Consider the following 26,366-nt stretch of genomic DNA (forward strand, 5'->3'; position numbering starts at 1 on the left):
ACCAAATGACAACCACTGATGACGCTGATGACTAACGTTACCATGGATCACACAGTGAAGTCATAATAATCCGTGCTCTGTTCTATTCCATAGTCCATTATTCGTGCTTGTGGTGTATATATAGTTAACTAATTAATTTCATGGAGCTGAGCCTTCTTGAGGAGACACCAGTCGCTTAGGTACTCAAGAAATTCCCACCATTTTATGGAACCCGATGGTTTATTACTGTGTATACAAGAGCCCTCCACCGGTCCTTGTCCAGTTCAGACCACCCTATCCCAGCTCTCTAAAATCCATTTTAATATTAGCCACCCCCCTATGTTTTGGTTTTCCTAGTGGTGTGTTTCCTTCAGCCTTTCCTACCAATATCCTATATGCAATCCTCTTTGCCCCATTCATGCCAGCAGTTCTCAGAAATTGTGGTTGTGTTGCAACTACCAGTTTCCTTGGGGTGCCTTCAGCCTTAATGTCAGTACCAAAATTCACACCCATACAAAACGACAAGCAAAATTACAGTTTTGTGTATTCTATTTTTGTGTGTTTAGACAGCAGGTAAGAATACAAACGGTTCTGGACTGAATGGTGACCACCATTACCTGAATTCAGTCTCATAATTTCCTCCAGAATCATATTTTGAATTGTTGCTGTTGTTCCCAAATATTTGAACTGTTCCACATTTTCAAAGGATGTATTAGCCATCTTTATGTTATGATTTTCCCCTGCATTCTGGTGATGAGATATCAACATATGCTTAGTTTTCTCTTAGCATTCAGGAATCATAAATCTAAGGGCAAAGCACAGTTGCCAGAATCTTGTGCCATATCCTAATACTGTACATCTCTTCTTTACATTGTTGCGATTGACATATTCATGGTTATCAACAGAATTTATTTCAGGGGGTTTGCCAAATAATACCTTTTTAGTGACTGCTAAAAAATGTTTAATTTTTTGCATGTTTCTTTCCCCAGTTTTTTCTTCACATTTTTGGGGAGGGAGGCCACATGCCTAGTTTTCTTCCCCATCCCCTTATTGTGTATATTCATGGTTTTTAACTATGAAAACTTATTTTTATCCATTTTATCAACCATATTAAAACTCAAGATGATGATGGCAGTATCTTGTTCATATTATTTGGCAGTAACAAGTGCAGGCACATCTGAGTTAGCAAAATGCAAGAACAGATTCTTTTCTAGGTTCGGTAACGTTTTACATAGTAGAAGCGTAACATTAAATTTACAGTAAACAGCACTGTATGTTAATCTTTCTTATCTTTACCAATAACAGTACTCACAGTTCTGAAGTAGGATCTGCATACTTTGAACATAAATATTAAGCCAGTAGGAAATGGACTGGAATTTGTAATGTTCTAATAATTACTTCAAACATCATGCATTTTATATATGTATCCAGGGACAGATACATTTGCGCTTCAAGCAGAGAATCTGGCAAAAACGTTTGTCACTGAGGGACAAATGACTTCTAGTACTGCATGGAATAATAACTATTTTTGGAGATAACACTAGATTTCTTATCTCTCACTGCTTTGAATTGTAGTTTTCGAAAACAGAAGATTATAAACAATACATAAGACATTTAATTTAATTAATCATATTTCTCAGTTGTGTGTAGGTCATTCCTGCTACTCGTTTACCTGGAATCAGATACAATGCTGAGCAGTACATACTTGTAGCATGGAAAAGGGTTCATGAGACCTGCCAAATATGCAATGAAATTTAATGTAACTTTAGATTAATATATTTCAAAATAAAACATCTTAAATGTAAGTACAGTTTATACATAGAAAAGTATTTCTAACAAAAATGTACATTCCATGCTTTTAAGGTCAGTATTCTATTTATAAACATAATGACCAGATTTTACTGTTTACACCAAAAAATATACAATAACTTGAAAAATGTAATATCAACTTGATAACAGTAATTAGACTGTAATATATTCACAAAATGATACATAACCATTTCAATTGTATATTTAAAATGATGTGGCAAAGTACTAGAATAACATTTATAATGTATGTCATGTAAAGCATGTTGTTCTAATGGTATTTCTCAACATGAATTAATAATATTGCCTCCAGGTCACAATGTTGCATGAAATGCTAGGCGGAAACTTTCCCCTGCATACTCAGTCAGTGAATTGGAACAATCTGTAGCCATTCTGGGACTGGTAGAGCAGAAGAGTTACTCCTGATCTGAACAAAAACTTACTGTGTTGCTAAACTGATGCCTGTTCTCTGGTTTTCTTTGTAACATCAGGTTCATTTACAAATGTATGATAAACATATGGTAACTGGCTATTTACAAACTGCAACAACAGTAGAGAGACAACACTGATATAGATGATTCAACCATGACAATATAGAACTGTATGATCATAAGTGAAGATTTTCAACATCAGTAACTCCATTTGGTGTCTAAATGTGGTGGCTACAAATAACTGATTTAATCAACAATGTGTTGTGACCTCACACATTACTGTCAAATGGGGCAGTTTCAAACTCCATTCTACAAAATCACAATTAAATTTTCGTTTGGAATACCTTACATTCCACTGCTTCTGCAACACTAGCCAACAAGGATGACGTGGAACAGAAAATGTTCACACAGTAGACAAAATTCTGAAAAGTGAACCCTGACAAAAGACTATGTGTATATAAGTTTCATGGAGTTTGATATGTGTACTTAACAAAACAGAGGTACACAAATTAAGGGATAGGGCGTTGAAGATAAATCCTCTTTTAATCAGCCACCATATGGTTGGCCTGAATTAGGATCAAACACGATTTCTGGGGACGAATTTTATTTTTTATATAATACAAATATATGCCATTTTAAGAAATATTTAAGAGAACAGAAGAAAGCTATATGTTGTATTATAATCACAGTAAGTTGCAAATCATGTTTTCTATCAATTATTCTACCCCATGGCATTCCACTATCTGGACAAGTGAGTTGTTTTCTACCTGTAGGCACCCAAAAATTCCCATCAGTCTTAGCTTGCAACACAGTACTTGCTGCTACCTTTAGAATGAAAAGGGCTGGAACCTATGCCCAAGACACTTGTTATTGCTAATTTAATTTTATACACTTGATGTTGCCACACCCTGTCTACAGCACTTTATCATCACTGTGAACTTTGGCACAGAATTAAGAAAAAATACACTGTTACCAGCCATTACAGCCCAATCACCAATAAGTAATTCTTTCTCAAACACTCCACTGGGACCTTTTTTTTTCTCCACTACAGTAACCAGTGTAAAGTGATTCTATTAACTCTTGTGATTACTTGAAAGCAGTCAGGGCATGCAAACTGACAACCGACCTCTGTGCCCATGTATGCACTGGGCTTAGGTTCTTGGATTACTTTAGTTATGAATTTCAATTTTCTGTTGGAACTGTACTATTATATTGCTATCATGAACACTCTGTAATTTAAACATTCTATACCACAACCTGGATATTCTTTTTTTGCAAGACAAGCTAATTTACCCTCTGCATGAAACTTTCATGTCTCATCTGTGTACATAAATTATACATGAAACATCTGGACCACAGGATAAAACTAGTTTGCCTCAAATAACAAGTGCCATGAGTCTGCTTGTTCTCCCATTGAATTACTCATAAGTTCTTCCTACCTAAAGGCTTCTTAAGGCACACACATTACTTCACAAACATTTCTGAAAATACAAGCTACTTATTTGGACTTAACAAGGAACAGAATAGCAATACCCTGTAAAGGACTTGCCCACAGGTATCAATATGTTCCAATGTAGCTACAGTAAACAGCAGCAAAGTGCTTCAGAGTTCTGGGTCAAACTCAAATTTCCATAACTTCACAGGAACATATACAACCCACTTAACTTTGTGAAACTGTTCAAAACACTTTTGTTCCTGAGATCTTGCTAACTCTTAGTAGACATATCAAGCTACATGCCACTCATACCAGGCTAGCTATCACAAGGGCAAAGGAAGCTGTCTGGAATTACTGTTATGTGATCAAATTCACAGCGATGCAAGCTATGAAAGTGTAATTCTGGGGGACATGATGAGCAACACTTATAAAGAATGGTATAGCAGTAACTTACACACTTAATTTAGCACCAAAATCTGTAGTGACGGTTCTCAAGTTTCTACAGTTCAGCAGAGCTACTTTTAAATCACACTAAAGCAAACACAAGGATTTAGAGAAACTTCAATGGTTTGAATTGCACCCCAATCTAATTGGGAGGGTTCAATTTCCTTTCACCAGGTGAACACAAAGATGCACAGAAAAACTACTCAGCTGTTACCTGTGTCATGTCCAAAATTCAAGTTTGGCTGAGCAATAGGTTGATTTCAATTAATACTCTAGATATGACTGTTTCACCAACTGGACAGAAGGCTGCAAGCAGACTACCCAGTTAGCAAGTAAAATTCATATTCTGAATTCTGCAGTCACTATACAAGAAACATGTGAATGGATGCCACGAGGCAGGGGTCAGTTGTTGCTCTGACTTTGACACTGCAGATGTGATTGTTACTGTCACATTTGAGACTTAAGACAATCTTTGACAAGGCACAGTTTACAAAAAAAAAAAATAATTACAAATGAATACATTTGAGATCATAAAATATGAAAATGCAACAAAGCAACATTAGAAAGACACTGAAAACATCAGTGCACACAATATACAGAACTGTACAAGCAAGAGTCAACCTAGTGGTCACAAGGGAGTTGTCTCATGACATGAAGTGTGAGACATGGGCAAGGAGAAGAAGCCCTTGCCATGTGAACCAGGTGCTACAATGGTGACTTGTGTAAATTAATATATTTTATAATTCTGTAACTTTGCACTTAAGTTTTTAAGTTTTAAATGTAAGTTTAATAAAGAATCTTGCAATAACAGGCCAATGTTAACTTGAGCAACTGACTGAAGTTTTATTTGAAAACGTTTATTGATGTCTGATAACCTTAAAGATAAAAACATGTAGCTGTAAGTATTAAGTAACTATGTAATTTATGACTGTAAACAAGGTTGTAGTAGGCAATGCATGCACACGTGCACACTTACACACAGTATAACACAATATGACGCTCAAATATAATATTTCAGTACAAATGTCTTTAGGTGATGTGAATGCAGAACTTAGATTGAAGGAGACAAAATACATGCTTGAATATAATTGGAATTAAGATAATTATGTGAGGTCTGAGGTTCTTGCAGTGGTGATTATGAAGATTACTGTTCCTGGAATGACACCATTCTACCAGACTACATGGCATCACTCCCAGAAGATAATTTTAAAAGAAAACAACTGTTTACAGGTTTGCAAAGTGGTTTAGAACAATTCTAGATGTGAGAGAAATGTTTATTTGATCTCTATTGAACAATAAGATTTATGAAGAAAGCTGAAACATTAACTACTGAACAGTTCATCAGATAATTCAAAACTGATTAAAGACAATATGAATGAATGAATGTATAAGGGGTGGGCATTCTTGGCCCTTGTACCACGACCTACAGTGATCTATTGTGCTTCCCATTCTGATTATCCCCTCAGACAATACAGAATTATTTCAAGTCCCTCCCGACTATTGGAGGAGGCAAGTGATTTAAGTAATAGATTATCACTGACAAAAATTCATGAACTGATTGCTGACTGGGGAAAAGAGCACTATGCATATGAAGAGAAATGGCAAAAAATATTTAATGACTTTAATAGAATTTAATCAAAAATGAAAGGCAATACTGACAGCATCATTAAACAAGAAGAGGAAGTTAAAATATGTGATGCACACTACAATTATGATAACATGACAGAAAGATATTCTGCCATAAAGATATTTTCAGAATCAAGTCATTCAATACAATTTCTGCAATTATGGCTTCTTTTAATGCAGCATATATCCACTGCCATGATTATACTTTGGTGGGACCCAACCCAAACAATAATGACAGTGTGAGCTGTTATCAGCAACATTGCACAGAATAAACAGAAGTGTCTCACAATTGTATTAGACCAGAGACAGACAATAAATGGGAAGAAGTATGCCAAGCAGTTACTGATATCTACTGATGTCAATGGACCCTCAAGTCAATCCCTATTCATGGGATCCATCACATTTCTTTTCCCCCCACCCCCCAAATAATGAGATGCATGATATCAACTTAAGATGAAACTGGATATATTAAAACCTCTCCTGTAATTCAGTTTTGGCAGTGAATATGTTGCCAATATTATGTTTTGGGACATTCTCCAAAATGTTGTGTTTTCAAAAATAAACAGGATGGTTATTAAAGACAAGATTATGGATGACGTAAAAAAACATAATATTTATACTACTGTACCATCGTCACAAACTGTTAGATCATAAATTTTACAATACCAATTAGAACACTTTTTAAGAAACTTAGTATACTGACCAAAAATGAATCCATTTTTAACTACATATTCAGCAATAGTGTAACATAAATACTATTGTATTTAAGCATCCTGTTCCACGAATACACTCTTCATTCACACACTACACTTCTGACCACAATGCAATCTGTTTATTGTCTCCCTCTCTTTCCGCTCCATGTTTCGGCCATATACAGCTACCAACAGGTGTTACTATTTGCTAAAACTGTTTCACTGTCCAGTATGTGCAACTTCATATATCACATGTAAATGTGATATCTCCCACTTAAAATAAATTACTCTATTAAAATTCCTGAAATCATTAAAAAACAATTAAAACTTCAATATTTTTGCAATTCTAGCAATTCGTCAGTACATAGACATATTTCATCTTTCCAAATCACTGCTGAAATTGTCTCTCATCAGTGCATGTATGTATACATGCATGTCAATGGCAAAGTGACGTAATGATCACAATTGGAATATGATCCTTTCATGCCAGCAAGGAACCTCATATTATTATAGGGTCAATGTTTATAACTAACATCAGAAGGAAAGTATTTATAGGGTAGAAGACAAAATTCCAGTATGTGCTAACTCAAAGACACATACACTATTGCAATGCATGTGCCAATAAAATGTAATCACAAACGATGGAATTCAGAAAATACCATGCAAGCAGACAGCTTTGTACCAGAATCACATGACCCCTGCCATCACGGTGTGCATATAAAACAAAACATATCCTAAAAATCAGTTCACTCTGTAATTAGAGATTCGTTGTTTCGCCTCATGCAACTGAGCAATGATTTCGGTTTAAACAGAGAGTGCTGGTTAACTTTCTGCTTCAAATAAATAATAGATTTTGAACATAAACACCATGGAAGAGCATATTTCTTTCACAAGATCTCATAACAGAGATCATGCAGCGTTAAATGAGATGGCTGTATTGTTATGAATTGCGAGGACAGGAGGAGGAAAATGTAATCAGTTACTCAAGGTTCAGTCCTAGAAATGACCTATGGGGGGGGGGNAGAGTGGTTTAATTACATTTCAGAATTAACAGATATTAACTCTTGAGTCAGCCACTTCCCCAATCTAGTTTTATATGAAGACAGACACCAGATCCTAACTCCAGTATCATCTTCAGATGAAATTATACAATACGATGAGCAAATAAAGATACGTGAGCGCAGAGCTGAGGACATAACTTCCACATACGTTCCTTTTTGTACTGCTATGTGCACTGCCACATTACTGCACCACTAACATCCGTTTGCAGCTTCTCAACACTAGTCCTATACAGGGTTCCCATCAAGCCAGAATAAGGAACGCAAACATCACATTATCATTGAACAGCTGCTGTGAGCAACTTGGTATGTAAATAAAATCATGAAGCTCTCAAGTTTTAATGTCTATGAAAGAGCCACACAAAAAAAGTTATATGGGTTACCAAGTTGACAGCCCTGTCTGCAATAGCCGGCTAGTCTGACTAGATCAAACGCTGTGAAGCTGTTCCATTAATCCCGATGGGTTTCGTGCAAGGATACAGTTTCCAGATTGCTAAGAACCCTGCTGCACTCAGACACCACTTTCTTATTGCCAGAACCTGTCACAACACTGATCAAAAACAGGTCATAATGATTTGCTGAAAGCTGCACCGGTGCCTATCTTCCTGTCCTTACACTCCAAAAATCAAGATGTGCCATATCTATTTGCATTCATTTTTAAATGGTTTCATTATCTACAGAATACAGCCCATGTCAACTAGGACTGTAATGCTGTTCCCAGTATACCGTTCCCAGTCCTGCTTCACATGGAGAGCTATGTCGAACAGGTCCATTGGGCTGAGCTAACGAACTGCTTGGTCGCAGGTTTGTATTCACCACTGGAGCACTGGCTGGATCTACGCACCAAAAACAGATAAAATACAAAACTGCGGTATGGCAAGCAGAGTCACTGTGGTTCCTGCAACATGCATATCTTTCTTAGTTTGTCTGCCAAATGTCCCGTTCTTCATGACATCCTTGCAGTACAATATGGTTCAATATGTAATCAAGTAACTGAGGAATAAGTACACGTTGGAAACTTAACACATTACATAAATGCAGTTATTTTACACTATTCAACTTCAAATGACAATGTAAGAGACAAAGAAACATGAATTATATAATTAAGTTGAGGGCAAAAGTATTGAAGTTACCTCATTATGTCAAAAGTGAATGGGTTGTATTAAAATTCAGCTAAAGTTATTTCAAACAATATTGTAACGTGTTTGGAGTAGGTACTTCCATGGTAGTGCAATAACAGTGAGCCGCTGCGTAGAGAATGGTGAAGCGATGAACGCGTCTCGCCAGAGATGAACTATAGAGAGTCTGTTGCACCCATTATGTGACGTGACTGTCGAAATCGTAGCAACGAATTGTCATTGAGTAACAACAAATGAGACGAGACACATTACCAGTGTAATCTATAGGGAGCATTCCCGAAGCAACGGATTGCCGAACACGTGAGATCGAACCTCGGCGAGGGGTGTCCTCTATTGAGTCCGCGTTTGCCTTATATAAAGGGCCTGGCCCTCGGATGGAGTATCGAGCATCGAGTATTGAGCATTTGAATACTGGAGCATTGAGTATAGAGAATGAGACAATCTTGGGATAGCCGCTGCCTGAGACAGCTGAGATCCAACCACGGCCAATGATAGTTGAGAAGTCGCATTGGGCCAGAAGTCAAGCAACACTGCAAGTGATCATAATTGTATGGTGTGTAAGTGTGAGCGTCCAATAAAGATTCACTAAATCCGAGACCCACGTGAAGTTATTTGTCGTCAACATACCCAACAAGTGACAATATTTAAAATAATGCATGAGATACAAGAAGAAATTTCATGTTCAGACAAACACGGCTTAATTTAGAGTCCAATCCAGAATTGTCCTACATGGTGCCATTTTTTATACAACAACAGTGTGTTAAAGAGCAGTGCAGTTATAGTGATGCACTTAAATACCTACATCCTGCAGTGTTCCCTTATTTATTTCACATGGAGTTTTAAAATAACAATTTATGTAGGCCACTTCATATTAAAAGAAAGTGGGTGATTTGTTCTTCCCAGAACTTCTTATATTAGGAATCAAGCAGAGTTCACAGAACGCTCATGAAAATAAAATTAAGATTATCATTGCGCAGTTACTTGATATTAAAACAGCATTAAGAAAATTTAGTTGTGTATTTTACAAGTTTCTTGATGCATGGGATACCAGATATTTGTTCAACTGTTTCAAGGGTACGAACAACAAATGTTCGACAAAATTTTGTTAGTTTTATATACATGCTCTTGCCTTGTCCTTAATAAAATAAAAAAAAAAAATTTCAAGCCACAAGCCAAACACTGAAACATGCCAAATTTATCAATTTCCAACTGGACTTAAAAAAACTGTAGCTTCCAAACAAAACATGATACTGTTAATTTTAAAAAAGTGAGTCAATCAGCACCATTTTTCATTAATCTGATAGTATCAAAATCTCAAAGTTTGCCATTTCTCTCATTTTGGTACATTTTCTAGAACCACTCACAATATAATGTACAGGCTTAAACACTATAAATGCCACAAGAATGTGAGGTATCATGTGTATGTCAAACATATATTAATTTTGCAACATGGACAAGGAAAAGTTAAGTGATGAACTTGATGTTTCCAGTGATACAGTTGATATTAAGACATAACAAAGCAAATTCATCTTTGCACAACTGTCAACAGGTTGTCCTGCCTGACTGTATCACAGCTATCATCACAGGCCTGCACTGCAAATCCCCTTACCCCCCTTCCAAAAAAAAAAAACAGAGGGTTGTTAACTCAAAATAACAAATATTGCAGGGCATGCACACAACTCTTGCTCCTCAGAAGCCTGTCCACTTTTCACTGTCCTAGCAGCACAGGGGGGATACTGTCACCATGATTTGGTAATTTAATTTGTGCATTCAATCTTTGAACAATTTTTTGCACCCTTGAACATCTAACAGCAGCTGAAATTTGGTGTATAATCACTTCTAGACTGGCCCTGTATATGAGCAAAATTTCATGTAAGGTTTAGAACTGACCATCTGGGCCATTCCCTTGTAACATGGTTGCTCATTTAGTCTGTGGTTGGGGGAGACTACACTTGTAACAACACTTTCATCTGTGGATAACAAGTGCTTCTAAATCCTTAGTTACCAAACATCAGTGACAGTAAAACAGAAGGAACAACTGTTATTATTTCACCATTAACATTTAACCACTACACTGCGAAATAATTACCCATGTTTTCTGGTGACAGCAGAAAAAGAAGTTTCTATTAACAAATACAATACACAAACAGCATACATCCTTATACGGTAAGTTTTCATTCAAGTTCTCCGAGGTAAAATAAATATTAAACCTGATCTGAATGTAACCTGGTTATCAAATACCCAATTCAGAAGCTACTGCTCCTGATACATATGCAGAATTGCATGCTTTAAAAATCAATCCAAATGGACAATGTATGGGGTATGCAGTAGTGTAGTTGGTTGAGGCGCTATGCTACAAGCCGCAAGGTCGTGGCTTCGAGTACAAATGAGGTGGATTTTTTCAATTTACCTAATCTTTTCAGGCACACTATTGCCCTGGGGTCAACTCAGCCTCTAAGAGAAATGAGTATCAGGAATCCTCCTGGGGAGTAAAGGACGGCTGACCTTTTTTTTTTAACGCTAGTGGGGTGGGACTAAGTCCCTTGTACTGAGGCCACTTCTGGCCTATTGTACCAGGCCCAGATGATAGGTGAGGGTGATTGTGGAGCAATTGGTGGAATGAAGATTGGCAGGGGAAACCAAAGTACTCAGATAAAACCTGCCCCAGCGCCACTTTGTCCACCACAAATCTTGCTTGATCAGACCCGGGATCGAACCCAGGTCTCCGCAGTGGGAAGTCAGCGACTAACCGCTCGAGCTATGGCACAGCCCTAAGGCTGACCTTACTGCTATCTGTTTAGAAGATGTGGGAGCCTCATCTCTCACAACTCTATGGGCCTCCATGGCCTGATACAGGAATAACTTTACTTTTTCCCTTTCCCTTTATGGACAATGTACAAATTTTCATTACAGGCTACCCAACACAAGGGTGTAACCTAGCCACAGTTTGCAACAGAGAAGGGACTTGTTAACCTGAGTTTTTGGGCACTGTCTTCTGGTATTTCAAGGACCCCCACTCTTCAGTGCTATGATATGCCACATGTACGACAGCTTCAAGTATCAGCTGGAGTATCTTAATTACTACTCTTACCTCCAATAGGAGGTGGAGGAGGGACCTTTCCTCCTCGACGAACCAATAACCTTACTGACGGACCTCCATTGCGGATTATTTCAATGGCTTCTGCATGTGTCATGTTCTTTGTGTTGATACTGTTTATTTCAATAATTTGATCACCAATCTAAAAGAAGAGAGTAACCATTATAAGGAAATGCAAAAATTTGGAGGCCTAGTAAATGGGTTTCCTGGATTCAGACATGGCAAAAGACATTTATGTACCACTTACCTTCAAGCGGCCATCAATGGCAGCTGGTCCACTTTCTGCGATCTGAAGGACAAACAAAGGCATATTCTGAAATTCTCGACCACCACGGATGCTGAATCCAAACCCTCGCGTGCCCCGACTCAGCTCTATGGCATGATATTGCTCTTCCTCCATTCCAATGTTTTCCTCCTCCTGCCAACGATATATAAATCAATGGGCACTTCATGTACTTCCGAGTGCTTTTATATCAGTTAATATTATAGGGATTGCAGGTAACAGGTAATCCCAGTGCACCTTTCAATAACAGAGATAATGGAAGATGAAACTTACGAGATTATCAAAGCTCATATTCTGCACATAAGTGGACCAAATTTTATTTTACAGAATGTTCAACATTACAATCATCAATAATAAAATATTCTGCGCATTGTTTAACAGTAAAACAGCAAGTCCATACAATATGCATATGGATGCATTTTGCAATAATGGCAAAATATTATTTGTAACTTGTAAAAAAATCATTTTTCAACTATTATTTCCATGGAGCTGAGCCCTTCTTGAGAATCCACTAGCTGTGAAGCTACTAAAAATTTCCCAACATTTTATGGAACCCAAAGATTAATTACTGTGTTCACAAGACTCATCTATTGGTCCCTATCCTGAGCCAGATCAATCCAGTCCATACCATCCCATCCTTATCTCTCTCAGATACATTTTAATATTATGGTCTTCCTAGTGATTTCTTTCCTTCTGGCTTTTCCCGCCAATATCCTATACATATTCCTCTTCGCCCTTTTCATGCTACATGGCCTGCTCACCTCATCCTCCTTGACTTGACCATTCTAATTATACTTGGTGAAGAGTATAAGTTATGAAGCTCCTCAGTATGCAGTTTTCTCCGTCAGAATTTTTCAATTATTATTTAAAAAATTTAAGCCCTCTAGTTATGTGTCATGGCAGCTCCTGGTGATTTCCACATTACTTCCCCAGGCTCTCCTATCAACGAAAAACACATATCTAGTTACTTACCCTCTGAGATACTGATGCTGTGCTGGACGCATCATCTGAAAAAGAAAATCACACCAGATGTTAAATCCATTAAAGATAAAATGCAAGATAATTAAAGTCTCATGACCATACAATGAATGACAATAATGCTGCTTTCCAAGCTGCAAGTTTGGTACTGCTGAAAGCAGGGAATTGAAAACTGGAATGTAAACTGTCCTCTCCAACTGCAAGTCCTGCCCCCCCNCTGCACTGTAATGTATCAACATTAAGGGCTGGTTTCAGATACAGCAACTGCCAAACACACTGTGCACACTATCGCCTTTTCTGGCTATGAACTGTAAGCAGCACATCGAATGTTTCAGTTTCAACATTTCTGAGCTGTCACAAGAATGCAAACCCTCAGGAAGCCTAAGTGGTACTGGTAAAAGGTACAGGTAAAGCTATCACTGCAACAGGCTTTCAACTTCCACATTTTCTAGATAGTTGGCTCAGGTTGTCAGCCTCACGCGCTGGCCACCTTTTATCCCCCAGGAAGCTTCATGGTACTCATTTCTATTAGAGGCTGAATCAAAATTGGCATTAACACCACCCTCGAAAAAAGCCAGACAGCAGTACTACTGGCTGCATGTGAGAAGTGGTGTTGAGAGGTGGTGCCAATAATGGGACACCAAACCTGGAGCCTGATATACGAGTGAAACACTGGGACAAAGAGGATTACCACTGATAATGCAGGACCTTTACCAGACAGCACTAGGGCAAACTGATGCCTCTTGACTGCCATGGACTACTTCACCAAGTGCATAAAGGTATACACCATCCTTACACATCGATGATGACCACTTTCTCCAGCTGCTTTTCGGTTGAAGAGAACTGCACAACAACCAAGGCCAGAACTTTATCAGTCATGACTCCTGAAAGTGTTACTGTGCATGGGAATCTGTAAGATGATGTGAACCAGCCCTTTGCGCCCACAATTGGATGGAAGGGCAAACACTGTGTAGACAGTAAAACAGCACCTGAAAAACATTGTTATCATGCAACAGAAAGATTGGGACTGGAAGCTACATCTCTTCTTGCTGGGCCACGGGCCTGATGTCCACCAGCATCAGCAGCTCCCCTGATAGAGAGCAACTCATGACCAAGTGTCTGACTGACCTTGCATAATGCTTGCATGACATCCATCAACATCTGAAGTTGGCCACTGACAGGATGAAGGCCTGCTTACGACTGCTGAGCCAACCTCACCAGATTCCATGTAAGAGACAAAAAACCTGGTTGCATTACCTGACCCAGACCACAGGAAAACTTGCAATGGCCTTTACAAGGTGGTCAGTCAGATCAATGTTGTAGCCTACAGGATCCAGCAAAGGCAGTGGTGACGCACTTGTACACAGTGGCACTGCATCTGGGGCTACTCAAGAGTGAGAGGCCTTGAGGAAGAGCAGTAACAACACATGTGAATTAGCAGTGAAGGGGTCACAAGGAATCTGTGTGCATCTTGAAACACGGATACCACCCTGCACAGACTATTACAAGATGTGGTGACTCAACTGTTTGCAAAGGCATCTGGACATTCAAGTTATAACATGTATAAAACTGCAGCTGCAACATCTCAGAGGACAATCTTAGGGTGAGTCCTGGTGCAGATGTGAGGCCAGTGTAGTGTACAGAGAAGCAGATGTGAAATTAGTGTGTGTGCTGTGAACTGTATGTAGTTCAGCGTAGGCAGAGGGCAGGGAAATGATATGGTGATATAACAAGTTTATACAAAGAAATGACATCAAGTTCATAAGTGATTACAATATGTGAGACTGCTCCAATTAGCAATAAATATTACAATACTGTAATGGGAAAACCATATACTTGCCCTACTCATGTTTTAATGTAAAATAATGTTCAAAACAGTAAAGCAATTACATGCATCAGTAAATACAGTATACATTATTTACACAGATCTATTTCAGTACTACTTGTCAATTGGCTTAGAAGTCATTGTGGAGAGAAGATACAAATACACCATTTCCCCTTACCAAGAGGAGGCCCTATTGTAAGCGTAACAGTGTAGCCAGAGTCCTTGATGAGGTTCACAATGTCTCCATGATGAAGATTCAAGATGTCCATGTGATTTACTGCCAGAATGCGGTCACCAACATGCAGCTGACCACAGCGCTCAGCAGGGCTGCCCTCAATAATGCGACCTGCGGTGAATGAAACGAAAGAATTCAACTAATTAGCTTCTCTGATGGCAACTGAAAAAGTGATTCACATTTTGATAAATTACAGAACTATGATCAAGTGTATATGTAGGGATTCAGCTAAGAGTTTCGTTATTTTGTTTCAGCAGTCATTTACCTGGTTTACAGTCAGTGTGCCATGACTGATGCATCGACACAAACAATATACCATTACACTGCTGCTGTGACAGTATGCGTGCAGTTAATTTCTGTCAACTGTTGCATACTTGTTCTCTGATCAGTCATCGGTGAGGATTCTCAAGGATTACATTAGGAGGAAGAAATCTTATGACAACTGTATTCATAAATTTGTCAGCAATACCAGATTCACCTTTACCCAGAAAACTGCATGTCTTAAAGAAAGAAAAAAAAAAGAGCACAAAACTCTGTCTAATGCCAATAGAATGGTCCATTAGTCAGAACAAGTACTAACACCAGAAACTTTCAGACATCAAAACAAAACTTCAGTAAAATAACGTAAATCAAGGCCCACATCACTGATGGTCCCAAAGAACTGCTGTCTCTAAACATCTATTCTTCGAGCCACTAAAATCTTGTTTCATTTTTATCTATGTCCAAACTTGAAGTGTTGAATATGGACACAGACCAAAAACAAATCATGCAATAGTGGACTACTTTCTTATGGGAGAAGCCAAACACTGACGGGTATCTTGCTTCATGCAGAGGCTTTTAACGAGTCTGCAAACAAAGGAAGGAACCTCTCTGTACATACTGCATTTACTATCTTAATTCATAAATAGGTGTGGTAGAGGAGGGTGGATAATCTTACATTCATAAATCTCCCAAGCAATTCTACAACACTGTTCTGGCACACTTTTATATCATTTATATAGGAAAATAATAATATACTAACCTATTGTGGAGCCTGCTTTATTCACAGATGAAATTATCACAAAACCGAACCCTTCACTTTCCCTTCTAGTAACCGTCACGTCGTATGGATAATAAATGTCTGCCCTTGCATAGCTGCTAACATCTGAAGGTAAACATAAACAAACATCAGTCTGACTATTATGATTTCACTTACTACACACATGTACAATGTTTCTTCATGCCTCTGGTACATTCACACGTCTGCCACTTGCAAACTGTCACAATTTCACTCAGAATGATCATCAAAGTGTATGTCTGATAGCTCTTTGCTCAAGCCCTAACATAAATGTAGTTACCTAAAGTGCGCTTGGTGGCAAGTCAATATTGAGACTGATATTATACTGACAACAGAACTGAATGCCTTTGCAAGATGGCAGCTTTTCATATATATAAGTAAACAAACATCAGTTTCATGCAAGTACACTCTTTGTATATGACAGCACTCTACAAAATTTGAAACAAATTTAATGTTGGAAAACTTTTGTTTTAAGAATATATTTTGGGGGGTTCCACTTAAGTTTCCTGTAATGGTGTGAATGGAATTTTGTTTTACAGAGTTGGAAAAGTAAACTCATCATACAGCAAACTGGGACATGGTCTCTCACTCTGACAGAACACAGATAAAGGGAAAGAACGCAATATTAAGGAGAATATCAAATACTGAGGAGTTCCATAATTTGGACATTTCACTTAGTAGTGTTAGTGATCAGATCAAAATTGAGAGCTGCAAGACATATACAAAGGTACCCTGTGCTTAATTAAGCACCAACTCAGGAATGATGCGTCGGGAGGTGGATCTTAACTTTTGGCACCAGATGGAGAGTGATTTGTTTTTAATCCTTACTGTTTTATTTCCAGAAAATGAGACCCCAGACTCAGTAGGCTCCACAGCTGGTCTCGATGGTGTTGGAGACATCCCTGCCTTTTCCTTGAATGAACCCTAATTCTCCAGCTGTCCAGCCCAGTCTTATTCATCACAATGACTGCGCTATCTGGCTTACCAGAAGAAACAGCAAATATGGCAACCAAATAAGAAGTTCTGAGAAGAACTAACCACCTACTTTCATTTCACTACATACGGAGTATTTGATACAACATGGATCACATAAAAAACGTGTCCAACAATTCATATATTGCTGCATGTGTATCTGTTGCCACGGGAACATGATTATCGAGCCATAGCCTAACAACGGCTGTCTCTTCTGGCTCCACTATTCCAGCTAGCTAGAAGGGGGGGGACACATACAGAAACAGAAAGCTAATCTCATATGCCTACTTTCACTTTTTCTAAACAAGGAAAGTATGCTGAAAAGAAATGCACTCAAAATTTTGGTTGGAAAACTTCATGTGAGTAATCACTTTGGAAATCTAGTTAAAATGAATACAGCTACAATATGAGGAATTGGGTAAGAAATAATTAACTCAGCACAGGGTACAACTGTTTTCAAGTTGACATAAGAAACCATTTTGTTCTGGAGAGAGCTATCATCTGTTCAAAGACACCAAACAGACTTTTAAACACATCCATCCTCAGAATGAATTCTTCTGCACTGTGACATGCAGTCTTGTAGGTGGTCAGCAATGTCTGAAGGGATCCTGCTGCAGTAAGACTGGTAACAAACCATGAGACGACACGGTGTCACAACTGAGGACCAAAGTCCAAATTTTCACCACTATGAAAATCTCAAATATCACATAAAGATGCTCTCTCGTGCCATGCAAATAATTACCTTGTGTAGGAATACGCCTCCTAATTCCAAGAGTGACATGACCATTAGCTGCAGCTTTGCCCATGAGTTGCACCACATGATGATGAGAGGTACTGAGTACTGACTGAGAATCCACATTCACAATTTCATCTCCTGTGCATAACCTTCCATCTAGGTCAGCTGCACCACCTGGCACAATGTGCCCAATAGATACCTGGTGACAAGTAACGCAACAGTTACATACATTCCTGACAGAAAGTGAAAATAATGTTCACCACGGGTAGAATAATCATTCCATCATGCATGTATGTTCATATTCTTTTGAGACACTGAGTATGCTCCAAACTCATCATCTGGATGATATGCCTATGTTTTCATATGTACCATATGAGGTTCGATCAAAACGTATCAAGACTGAATCTGTCAAACTAAGGTATGACACAGGGACGAAAGGCTACCTCCCTCAAACTAGGATCCATCACTCGCTTTCTAATTTAATTTTCGTTCAAAATTTCTTAAAATTATATAATTCTTGCATCTCTATTAGGGGTGTCATCCACTTGCCCAAATGATATGGTTCTACCGTTGTGGCTTGGTGTTCATGTGTGGCTTCTGTTCCTTAGCCCATTCTGTGTGTCATCGTTTGTTCCTATTTGTATCTTGTTCCCTGCCCCTGTGTACATTGTTGTTAAGAACGTGGTCCCACTCAACACAGCTACCCATCTCAATTCTGTGATATATAAACCAAGACAGGAACCACCCGAAAGAGTTAGGATAACGAGACACTTTCATTAATATATACGAGAACTTGCACCTATGGACATGCACAATGTTCAAGGCAAAGACCATACAACTGAAGCACAAGTTAAAAACTGAAATTAAAATCAATGAACCAAATTCAAAAAAGGGCAACTACATATATTAAAATACACATTAATCCACCGACTTTACAAGCTTTGTAAAGACATCAACACCATACAAATAAACCCAAAAAAGTACAAAGGATTAAAATTTGTGTGTTTACAATTCCCTACATTCCTTTCACTGAAATTTGGGGGTCTGATATGAAAAGCAGGAAGAAAACTTTAGTAGGTATGGGTATGACATCAATAAAACAGTACAATTTGGGAGGGTGCAGTGCTGGTGTTGCTGATGAGAAGGATTTATGATGTATGCCATAGAGATGGCCTCAGGTGGCATCATACATACATATCAAATTTCAAGAATACTCGTACAGACATTCAAGCAGTATTAACATGTTTCACTAAGATTGGTATAGGCATCCAACCTATATTAATGGTTTGTCTCAGCAACCTGAAAGTCTGTAATGTTGGTATCACTGATCAGAGGGCATGCCCTTGAAATGGTCTCAGGTGGCATAATATACATATCAAATTCCATTATGATCAGTTCATGCATTTAAGTAACATTACAGTTATTATATTACTGATGGAAGGAAGGGATTAATGAACTACACCGTTTACATGAGCTCAGGTGTCACAATATACAGACTAAGTTTCATAAAGACTGGTAAAGAGTGATGATGAAGGCACAGAGGGTTTTGGTAGAAAAACCAGAGTGAAGCAGACTGTTATGAAGACCCAAAACTATGTGGGATGATAATATTCAAACTGATCTTGGGAAAATGGGTTGGGTTGGGTTGGTATGGATTGGATTAATCTGGTACAGAATAGGGGCCAGTAGAGTTGTGAACACAGTAATGAACCTTCATGTTCCATAAAATGTTTGGAAATTCTTGAGTAGATGAGTGATTGATGGCTTCTCAAGAAGGACTTGGCTCCTTGGAGTTATGACTGTTAAGCAGTGGGGAAAATTACGTCAGTAGCTATGGGCTGGCTTGAAATGAAGTGATATTTTGAGCAGACCTTACACGATCAGCAATAATGTCATTACCTCATCGGAATGACATTAATAATGATCGTATAAGGTCGATGGAACTGGAATGATGGTCAGTAACGATGTGAATCCGGATTTTCTGATTTCGAGGCATCATTACTGGCGCATGGTGGGGATACTGTCATTAGTAATGACCGCGTAGAGTGCGTGCATCATTACTCAGTTCGCTTTGTGGAGTCAGAGTGGCAATAACTAGACATGGACAGTGAAGTGACTTCTCTGTCACTGAATCCCCTATAAGTGAGGTGAATGCAGAAGAGGGCAAAGTTCTTCAAAACTTCAGAGACACATGAAGCCCTACCGGAACTGTGGAACCCCACTAACCCAGCATATTTAAATAAACTGCTGAATATATACGTCACACCAATTTCTTGTAGCAGAACATCTGAATACTTTTCACGTTTTTGTAACCAGTTTTGCATCCAGCGTCAGTGCTTAATACTTTGCTTTGTGCCTAATGCTAAAATTATAGCAACACATGCTTTTCTGCGATGATACATTATAATCCTCGAGAAAACTGACACAAAATAAATGTGCTTCTCTCTTGATGAGTCGAGCAGTACTGAAGCAATTAATGTCATTTCAAATGATCGTGTAAGGTTGAAAATTAATGAAGGAGTAATGAAGGAAGGTAATGACATTATTACTGATCTTGTAAGGCCCACTTTAGAGATGCATGAATAGCCAGACTGCAGAGCTGTCCCCTGTGCTTAACTACTAAGCACTATGCCATGAAAGTGTATGGTGGAGTGAAAGAAGCCGTCCAAATAATGGTATGCACAGCTAACGGTAGATGAGGCAAAATATGACAAAATTATGCTCTCGGACAACATGCAGTTACTTTTATTTCTAATTATAACATATTTCATGAAAATATTTCACTTCAGACTATAAATTTCATAATCTGTTAACAGGCTGCTGCATCATTCTACTACGTATGTGCATATATTTTCAAGATCTAAGAAAAGTGAAAATATTGCGATGGGCTATACTACCACCAATTACACCATGCCATCTACTGCCCAGAGCAATGGATGACTCTCTTCTCACCATGGATCCTACCTGGGAACCCTCTTCTGTCCCGCCGACAATACGGAAACCAAAGCCTGTCTCCTGTCGGACCAGAGAGACCAAAGTCTCTACCCACTCAACGCCAGGTCCGGCAGGATAAATACGAACTCCTGGACCAAGACCCACCCACCTCAAATCTCGAGGACACCTACAAACAATGATGAAACAGTATTTATACCCACAGCCCACACATGTATCAAAAGACATTTTATGTGCTTAAGCATATGACCTAGGACCTAGTTCTACAAATGTGGTCCACAAGTGCCTTTTAGATCCCAGAACCCTTTGCACCTTTGATAAATGCTGAAAGCAAATGAGACACAGAGGGAAGAAAAGAAAGCATAAAGTCTTTAAAATGATACATAGTGACTTATAGTAGATTCCAAAGGCTTCTGACAGTGTATGACACTAGTGGATGGAGAAATCCAAGAACTCAGTAATCCCACAGTGATTTCTGTACAGAACATTCAAATTCTTTATCTCAGCCAAAAATTATTTTTGGGCTAGCAATACTGATAAAATTCACCATTATAAATTGCTCTTCAGATTTCTCTGAAACACAGACTAAGAATCAGTGTTTCAGATATCCAACTATACACATTTGTTAACTCTCAATTGTTTGATACTTACAGGTTAAATACCATGCATGTTTCAATTTCTGTGTAAGAATTATACTTCTGGTGCCCACAGCCTCCACAGAAGTCTGGTTGTCTGAATTTTATCCAACAATGACCCAGTATGTGATGTAAACCAAGAGATAATCCAAGCCATGCAAAAATTATGTTCTTGCAGTGTTTCAAGTAAGAATAAAAAGAGGGGGAAATGGGGGGCTTTTGGATTTTTTAAATGGTTTATGAGTAATCAAAACATGGAAATGTGAAAAGTTAACAAAACCTCATACAGTGATTAATTTTTAAACACCTATATTCTGAAACCTACAGTAGTGAGTGAAGTGTAATTTTAAAGTTATGGAAATTAACTACGGCAAGACATGCGACCTTGTGAGGTTCTAGAAAGTCATCAAGGTTGATGAAATGAAGCTTTCAGCCCCCTCCCACAGTAAAAAAAGGTAAAGTTATCTGTGTAACAGGCCATGAAGGCCCATAGGGTTGTGAGATATTGAGGGTCCCACATTATCTAGACAATCGGCTCACAGATGGCGGTAAGTACCAGGAATATTCCTGGGGGGTTAAGGGTGGCCAGTGCTTATGGCTGACAGCCTCACCGCCATCTATGAGCCAACTGTCTAGAAAATGTGTGAAGCTCAACATCTCTTAACCCCATGGGCCTCCATGGCCTATTACATGGATAGCTTTACCTTTACCTAACTGGGTGATGAAATCAGACTTTTCACAATGAACTTCACTACCACACATTTCAATATTTCAAAAATTATTTTACAGACATTTCAGTGAAAATATGAAAACATATTTACCTTGTAACTGTGCTAGGATGTGGCTGTTCATGTTCAAAACTTGTACTTTCCTTCCTCTTATTGGCACTATCAGTGGCTGTATAATAGCCTGAACTAGCCAGGGCAACTGTACCACTAGGAACATTCTGCCCCTGAGATGGATATCCGGACGCTGGATGTGGATAACCAAAGTCCCTGTGAGGCAAGTAGCCTGAATGAACATCAGCATAACTATAAACATAGCCTGATTCATATTGCCCTCCATAGCCATTGTAATAAGGTTGTGGCATGTAATGACCAAGATAGTCAGTCGATGGAGGTCGATTATTTGGAACACTGGCATGATCCACTACAGTAGCCTCATAGGTACCAGTGAAAGGAGAATGAGCAGCATTCTCTGAAGAGTATGAATCTCCGTAATGACCGTCATGGACTTTGTTCCATGCATTCCTTTGCTGTAAAGCTCCGGAGTCTGGATTTGATTCGGGATCAAGATCTGGGTCCAAATCATTTTCGAGGCCCCTGCTGCGACTATAATCCCCTTGCACAGGTCGTACAGGGTCCTGGAGTGAGACCACGCCCAGGCGATCACTTAAGTTTGCCAACGGACTCCTCCCACCACCATCATATGGATCTGGGTAAGTAAATGCAGTCTTGTAGCCATCATATGGAGGAGTTAGTGGGGAAGAGGGACTCTTCAAAGAACCAATACCATCTGCCCCATTCTCATCACATTTTGACACTCCATTTCCACCCAATCCTATATCTAACGCTGCGCTATCTCCACCTTCTGAAGGTGACCATGGTCTCCTGTCTCGCTCGGAAGTAGGAGTTTTTGAACGGTTTCTAGTGTCCACTAACGGAGTTTTGGGCCTATTGGGAATCACTTCCTTCTGTTGTGTGCTGTAGAGGTCAGCTGTCGGTGTCTTACTACGATACATGCCTGCTGTTGAGCCGCTACTTCCAATGTTAGGTTTCCTGACCACAGCACTACCCCCTCCACTACTATTTGCACCACCATGACCCAGGGCCAATCCTGGCTCATCCTTTTTCCGAGGTTTGTTCTTACCAGGTGAGCCTGGACCTCCTCGTTGTACCGTCACTGTTGCTTCTTGATTCCTTGAACAATCCTTGAGCACTTGAACCACTTCACCATGACACATATTCCGCACACTAATTGCATTGATATCCACCAAGATGTCACCCTCCATCAAGTTCTTACACCTTTGCCTGTCAAGAATCTTCTTCACTTTCTGGCCATATGCACTGTCAGCTATAGTGAAACCAAACCCCATAGCACCTTTCACAATAGATATACTAAAAAACTCAGGCTTGTTCATTCCAGGACCCTGGTCATTAAAATCACCCAAACCTGATCCATCACTTAACAGAACATCTGTGCTACTTGGACGCTGAATATTCTTTATTTTCTCAGCCGTGCACAAATCTGGCATAGACCTGACAGAACTGTTCACCAAATCTTCTGATCCATTGTGAGGATGAACACCATCTGAGGAGACATCCAGGAAGTTGTAGCCTCTGCCTTTCAGACTGCCATCATGATCCAAGTATAGACTTGGGTCTGCATCTGCAACACACAAAGAAGAACGATTTTCCAGTTTATTTACTGGTTTGCAAGAGACAAGCTTTTACCATTCTCACGGTCTTGTCGCTTGCAGATTTCTTATACTTTTTCTTCTACCATGAAGATAGAGGCGATACGTTCCTCCGAAACGTCGGTTAACACCACATATACACGGTGCCAAATCCCAGAAGACTGCTTTCTTCTGAGGCACTGTTTATCTCAAATTATGAACTTTAAATCAATCATAATTCTGCCATCAGGGCCTTGAAGTAGAACTTACATTTTAATCATTATGCGTTGCATCCTGTTGTGTGACCAGAGAAAAATGAATTTTTCGGGCCGCAGCCTAACAAAGGTTGAGAACCACTGCTTTAGAGGACCTTAGACAAGCACCAGACTAAAATGTCAAAGACCGCAAAACACAAAACAGATACTGGAACAGAATGACAGACAACTGTTGCTATGCAACAGCTTAGTAAACACGTTCCCACAGTTATGAATACACACGCAAATAAGATGCGGCGGGGTGGGGGGGGGGCACAGTGGACCTCATGAAGTCTTTGTTTTTTCAAAATAAACAGAGTCATACCTTTATCTGAACCATAAACTAGTCATTGTCTGTCCATCATCATCAGTCTTGGTTGTCCTTGTCCTTGGCATCATCATCATCATCTTCAGCAGTAGAGTCCAAATAACAATTACTAACATTGTCACAACCTGCATCTGCTGTTATTGCTTTTAAAATTCTTTATTTTTCTGTTTTGCTGCTTCTCACATAGACAACAATTTTAAGATTGCAGTGTCTTTCTTTAGATATTTAAAACATTCAGTTACTGCTGGAAGTGCTCAGCATTCCAGAAGCAAAGCATATTCTCACTAATGAACCATTTTCTCTATTGAAATATGTCAGAAGGTCCCTGCACTGACTCCCATGTACAGCGCAACTGTCTCGTAGTTTTCTTCATTCCTTCCGGGTAAACAAAAACAGAACTTGCAGCCAAGACACATACCTGGAGCATTCACAGCAACAGTTGTGACCACTTCCGTATTTGGGTCATTAGGATCGAAAGGTAACGGATAACCACGGCATACCTCCAGTGTAACCGTCTCTGCTGGGCTGATGGACTGGAACATGCTCACCATGTCATGATGTGTGAAGCCCAGCACACATGTCTCATTCACATACACCAGCACATCACCTGTGTTCCAACAGACTCTCAGTTATCAACGAAACCTTACACAGAACACAAGTTGATGTGAATCACCTTAATTACAGATAATCTGCACATCCCTTCATACTTCTGAGAAGGACTATTACAATATGTGCCATATGTAAAGGGAGAGAGATATACAATGCACTGTATAATTTTCTAGGTTTGTGTATTAAATCCCTTTTATGAGGGACTGCTTAGATTTGACAAGAGAAACGTAGTCTCGATAACAAGGAACAATTTCGATCAGATCTCTCAACCAAATAAGCTGAAGGGTTATCCGGCTACACCATAACACACTGTTGTCTACCAGTACATCACCAAGCCACATTCAACATGTCACCCTGAACACAGTCTACTGAAATAAGTAAAGTTGTCCCTGTGCTCAAGTGATTAAGCACTATGCCATGAAGACGTATGGGGGAGTGGCTATATAAGGCCACATTTTCTTGACCTTGGCACTAGCTGGAGGTGTGGTCAGCCTCATGCCCCTGCCACTTTACCCTCAGGGGATGAGCCCCTGGTACCCATTGTATAGGAAGCTGAATGGGGCCCAGAGCCTGTCTGGATGATGTGAAGAAGAGAAAATTCTTTACCCTAGTGGGACTCGAATTCTGATCCCTCAGGAACACATTCCATTATACCAATTAATTCTTCAAGCTCGTACTACTCCAGTACAGCAATTTCTGACTTCAAAAACACTTTTGGTCTCCATCCATTCTTCAAAACCCCAAAAGATTCACTAAAACTCTCAAATACAAACAGCATATATAATGTTCAGACCGAATAGAACAAAAACCATACACATAATGAGAGTGACAACACAAGAATATTTGTGCTGACAAACCACTCTGCTAAGCAACTTTTCCAAGGACAGCATGACAGAAGCTGCACACAATTTAGGCAAGTTACAAACTCCTCAAAGTTATGTGTACAATCTAATAATACTTCTGTCTGTTCTGGATTTTTTACATCACCTTCACGACATTTACAAATACTTTGGGTTCAAACCCAGCGGAGGTTGTGGAATTTTTAAGGGTGGAAAAATTCAGGGAACAAGTCCTCCAGGAGGGACTTTAAGCCGTGGGTCCCGTGTCGTAGATTTACGGCACGTAAAAGATCCTCATGTCTCTAGGAGACCTCTAAGCAAAATTAGGCAAAGTTTGCCGCCCAAGTAGTTTCCAATGCCTCCGGTAGATGGGGAAGTATCGGGAACCACTGCCAGTTTCGCTGGCTGAACGGGGCTGATGGTGAGCACCAGTACCGGCAGGGTATGGCGACTGGTAGATTATCAAAGGGGGATGTACAATAGACTATTAGTCACGGTGCATGGGGAAACCCACCCCCTCCAATAATAACAATAATAATAATAATAATAATATGAGAAGGG

At 39.3% G+C, this 26,366-nt stretch overlaps 1 protein-coding gene across 3 annotated transcripts in view; it reads right to left on the bottom strand.

Annotated features, from left to right (window-relative positions):
* Positions 1-7,441: 7,441 nt before the first annotated feature.
* LOC111871102 (membrane-associated guanylate kinase, WW and PDZ domain-containing protein 2) overlaps positions 7,442-26,366 on the bottom strand; it is a 52,926-nt gene continuing 34,001 nt past the window's right edge. Inside the window, exons 8-18 of one of the 3 annotated variants that reach the window (XM_023863905.2) lie at positions 24,776-24,964; positions 23,639-23,768; positions 22,202-22,375; positions 20,746-20,914; positions 17,800-17,992; positions 16,050-16,172; positions 14,972-15,139; positions 12,963-12,997; positions 11,955-12,125; positions 11,702-11,849; positions 7,442-8,307 (exon numbers count right to left, since the gene is read on the bottom strand). In XM_023863905.2, coding sequence (XP_023719673.1) covers positions 8,165-8,307; positions 11,702-11,849; positions 11,955-12,125; positions 12,963-12,997; positions 14,972-15,139; positions 16,050-16,172; positions 17,800-17,992; positions 20,746-20,914; positions 22,202-22,375; positions 23,639-23,768; positions 24,776-24,964 — 1,643 coding nt within the window. In that variant the 3' untranslated portion in view covers positions 7,442-8,164. Of the gene's footprint in view, positions 8,308-11,701; positions 11,850-11,954; positions 12,126-12,962; positions 12,998-14,971; positions 15,140-16,049; positions 16,173-17,799; positions 17,993-20,745; positions 20,915-22,201; positions 23,769-24,775; positions 24,965-26,366 lie in introns of all 3 variants that reach the window. The other 2 variants (XM_023863904.2, XM_023863903.2) reach the window with 2 other exon arrangements.

The sequence above is a fragment of the Cryptotermes secundus genome, unplaced genomic scaffold (assembly GCF_002891405.2).
Source record: "Cryptotermes secundus unplaced genomic scaffold, Csec_1.0 scaffold250, whole genome shotgun sequence".
In the NCBI taxonomy this organism is placed as follows: domain Eukaryota; kingdom Metazoa; phylum Arthropoda; class Insecta; order Blattodea; family Kalotermitidae; genus Cryptotermes; species Cryptotermes secundus.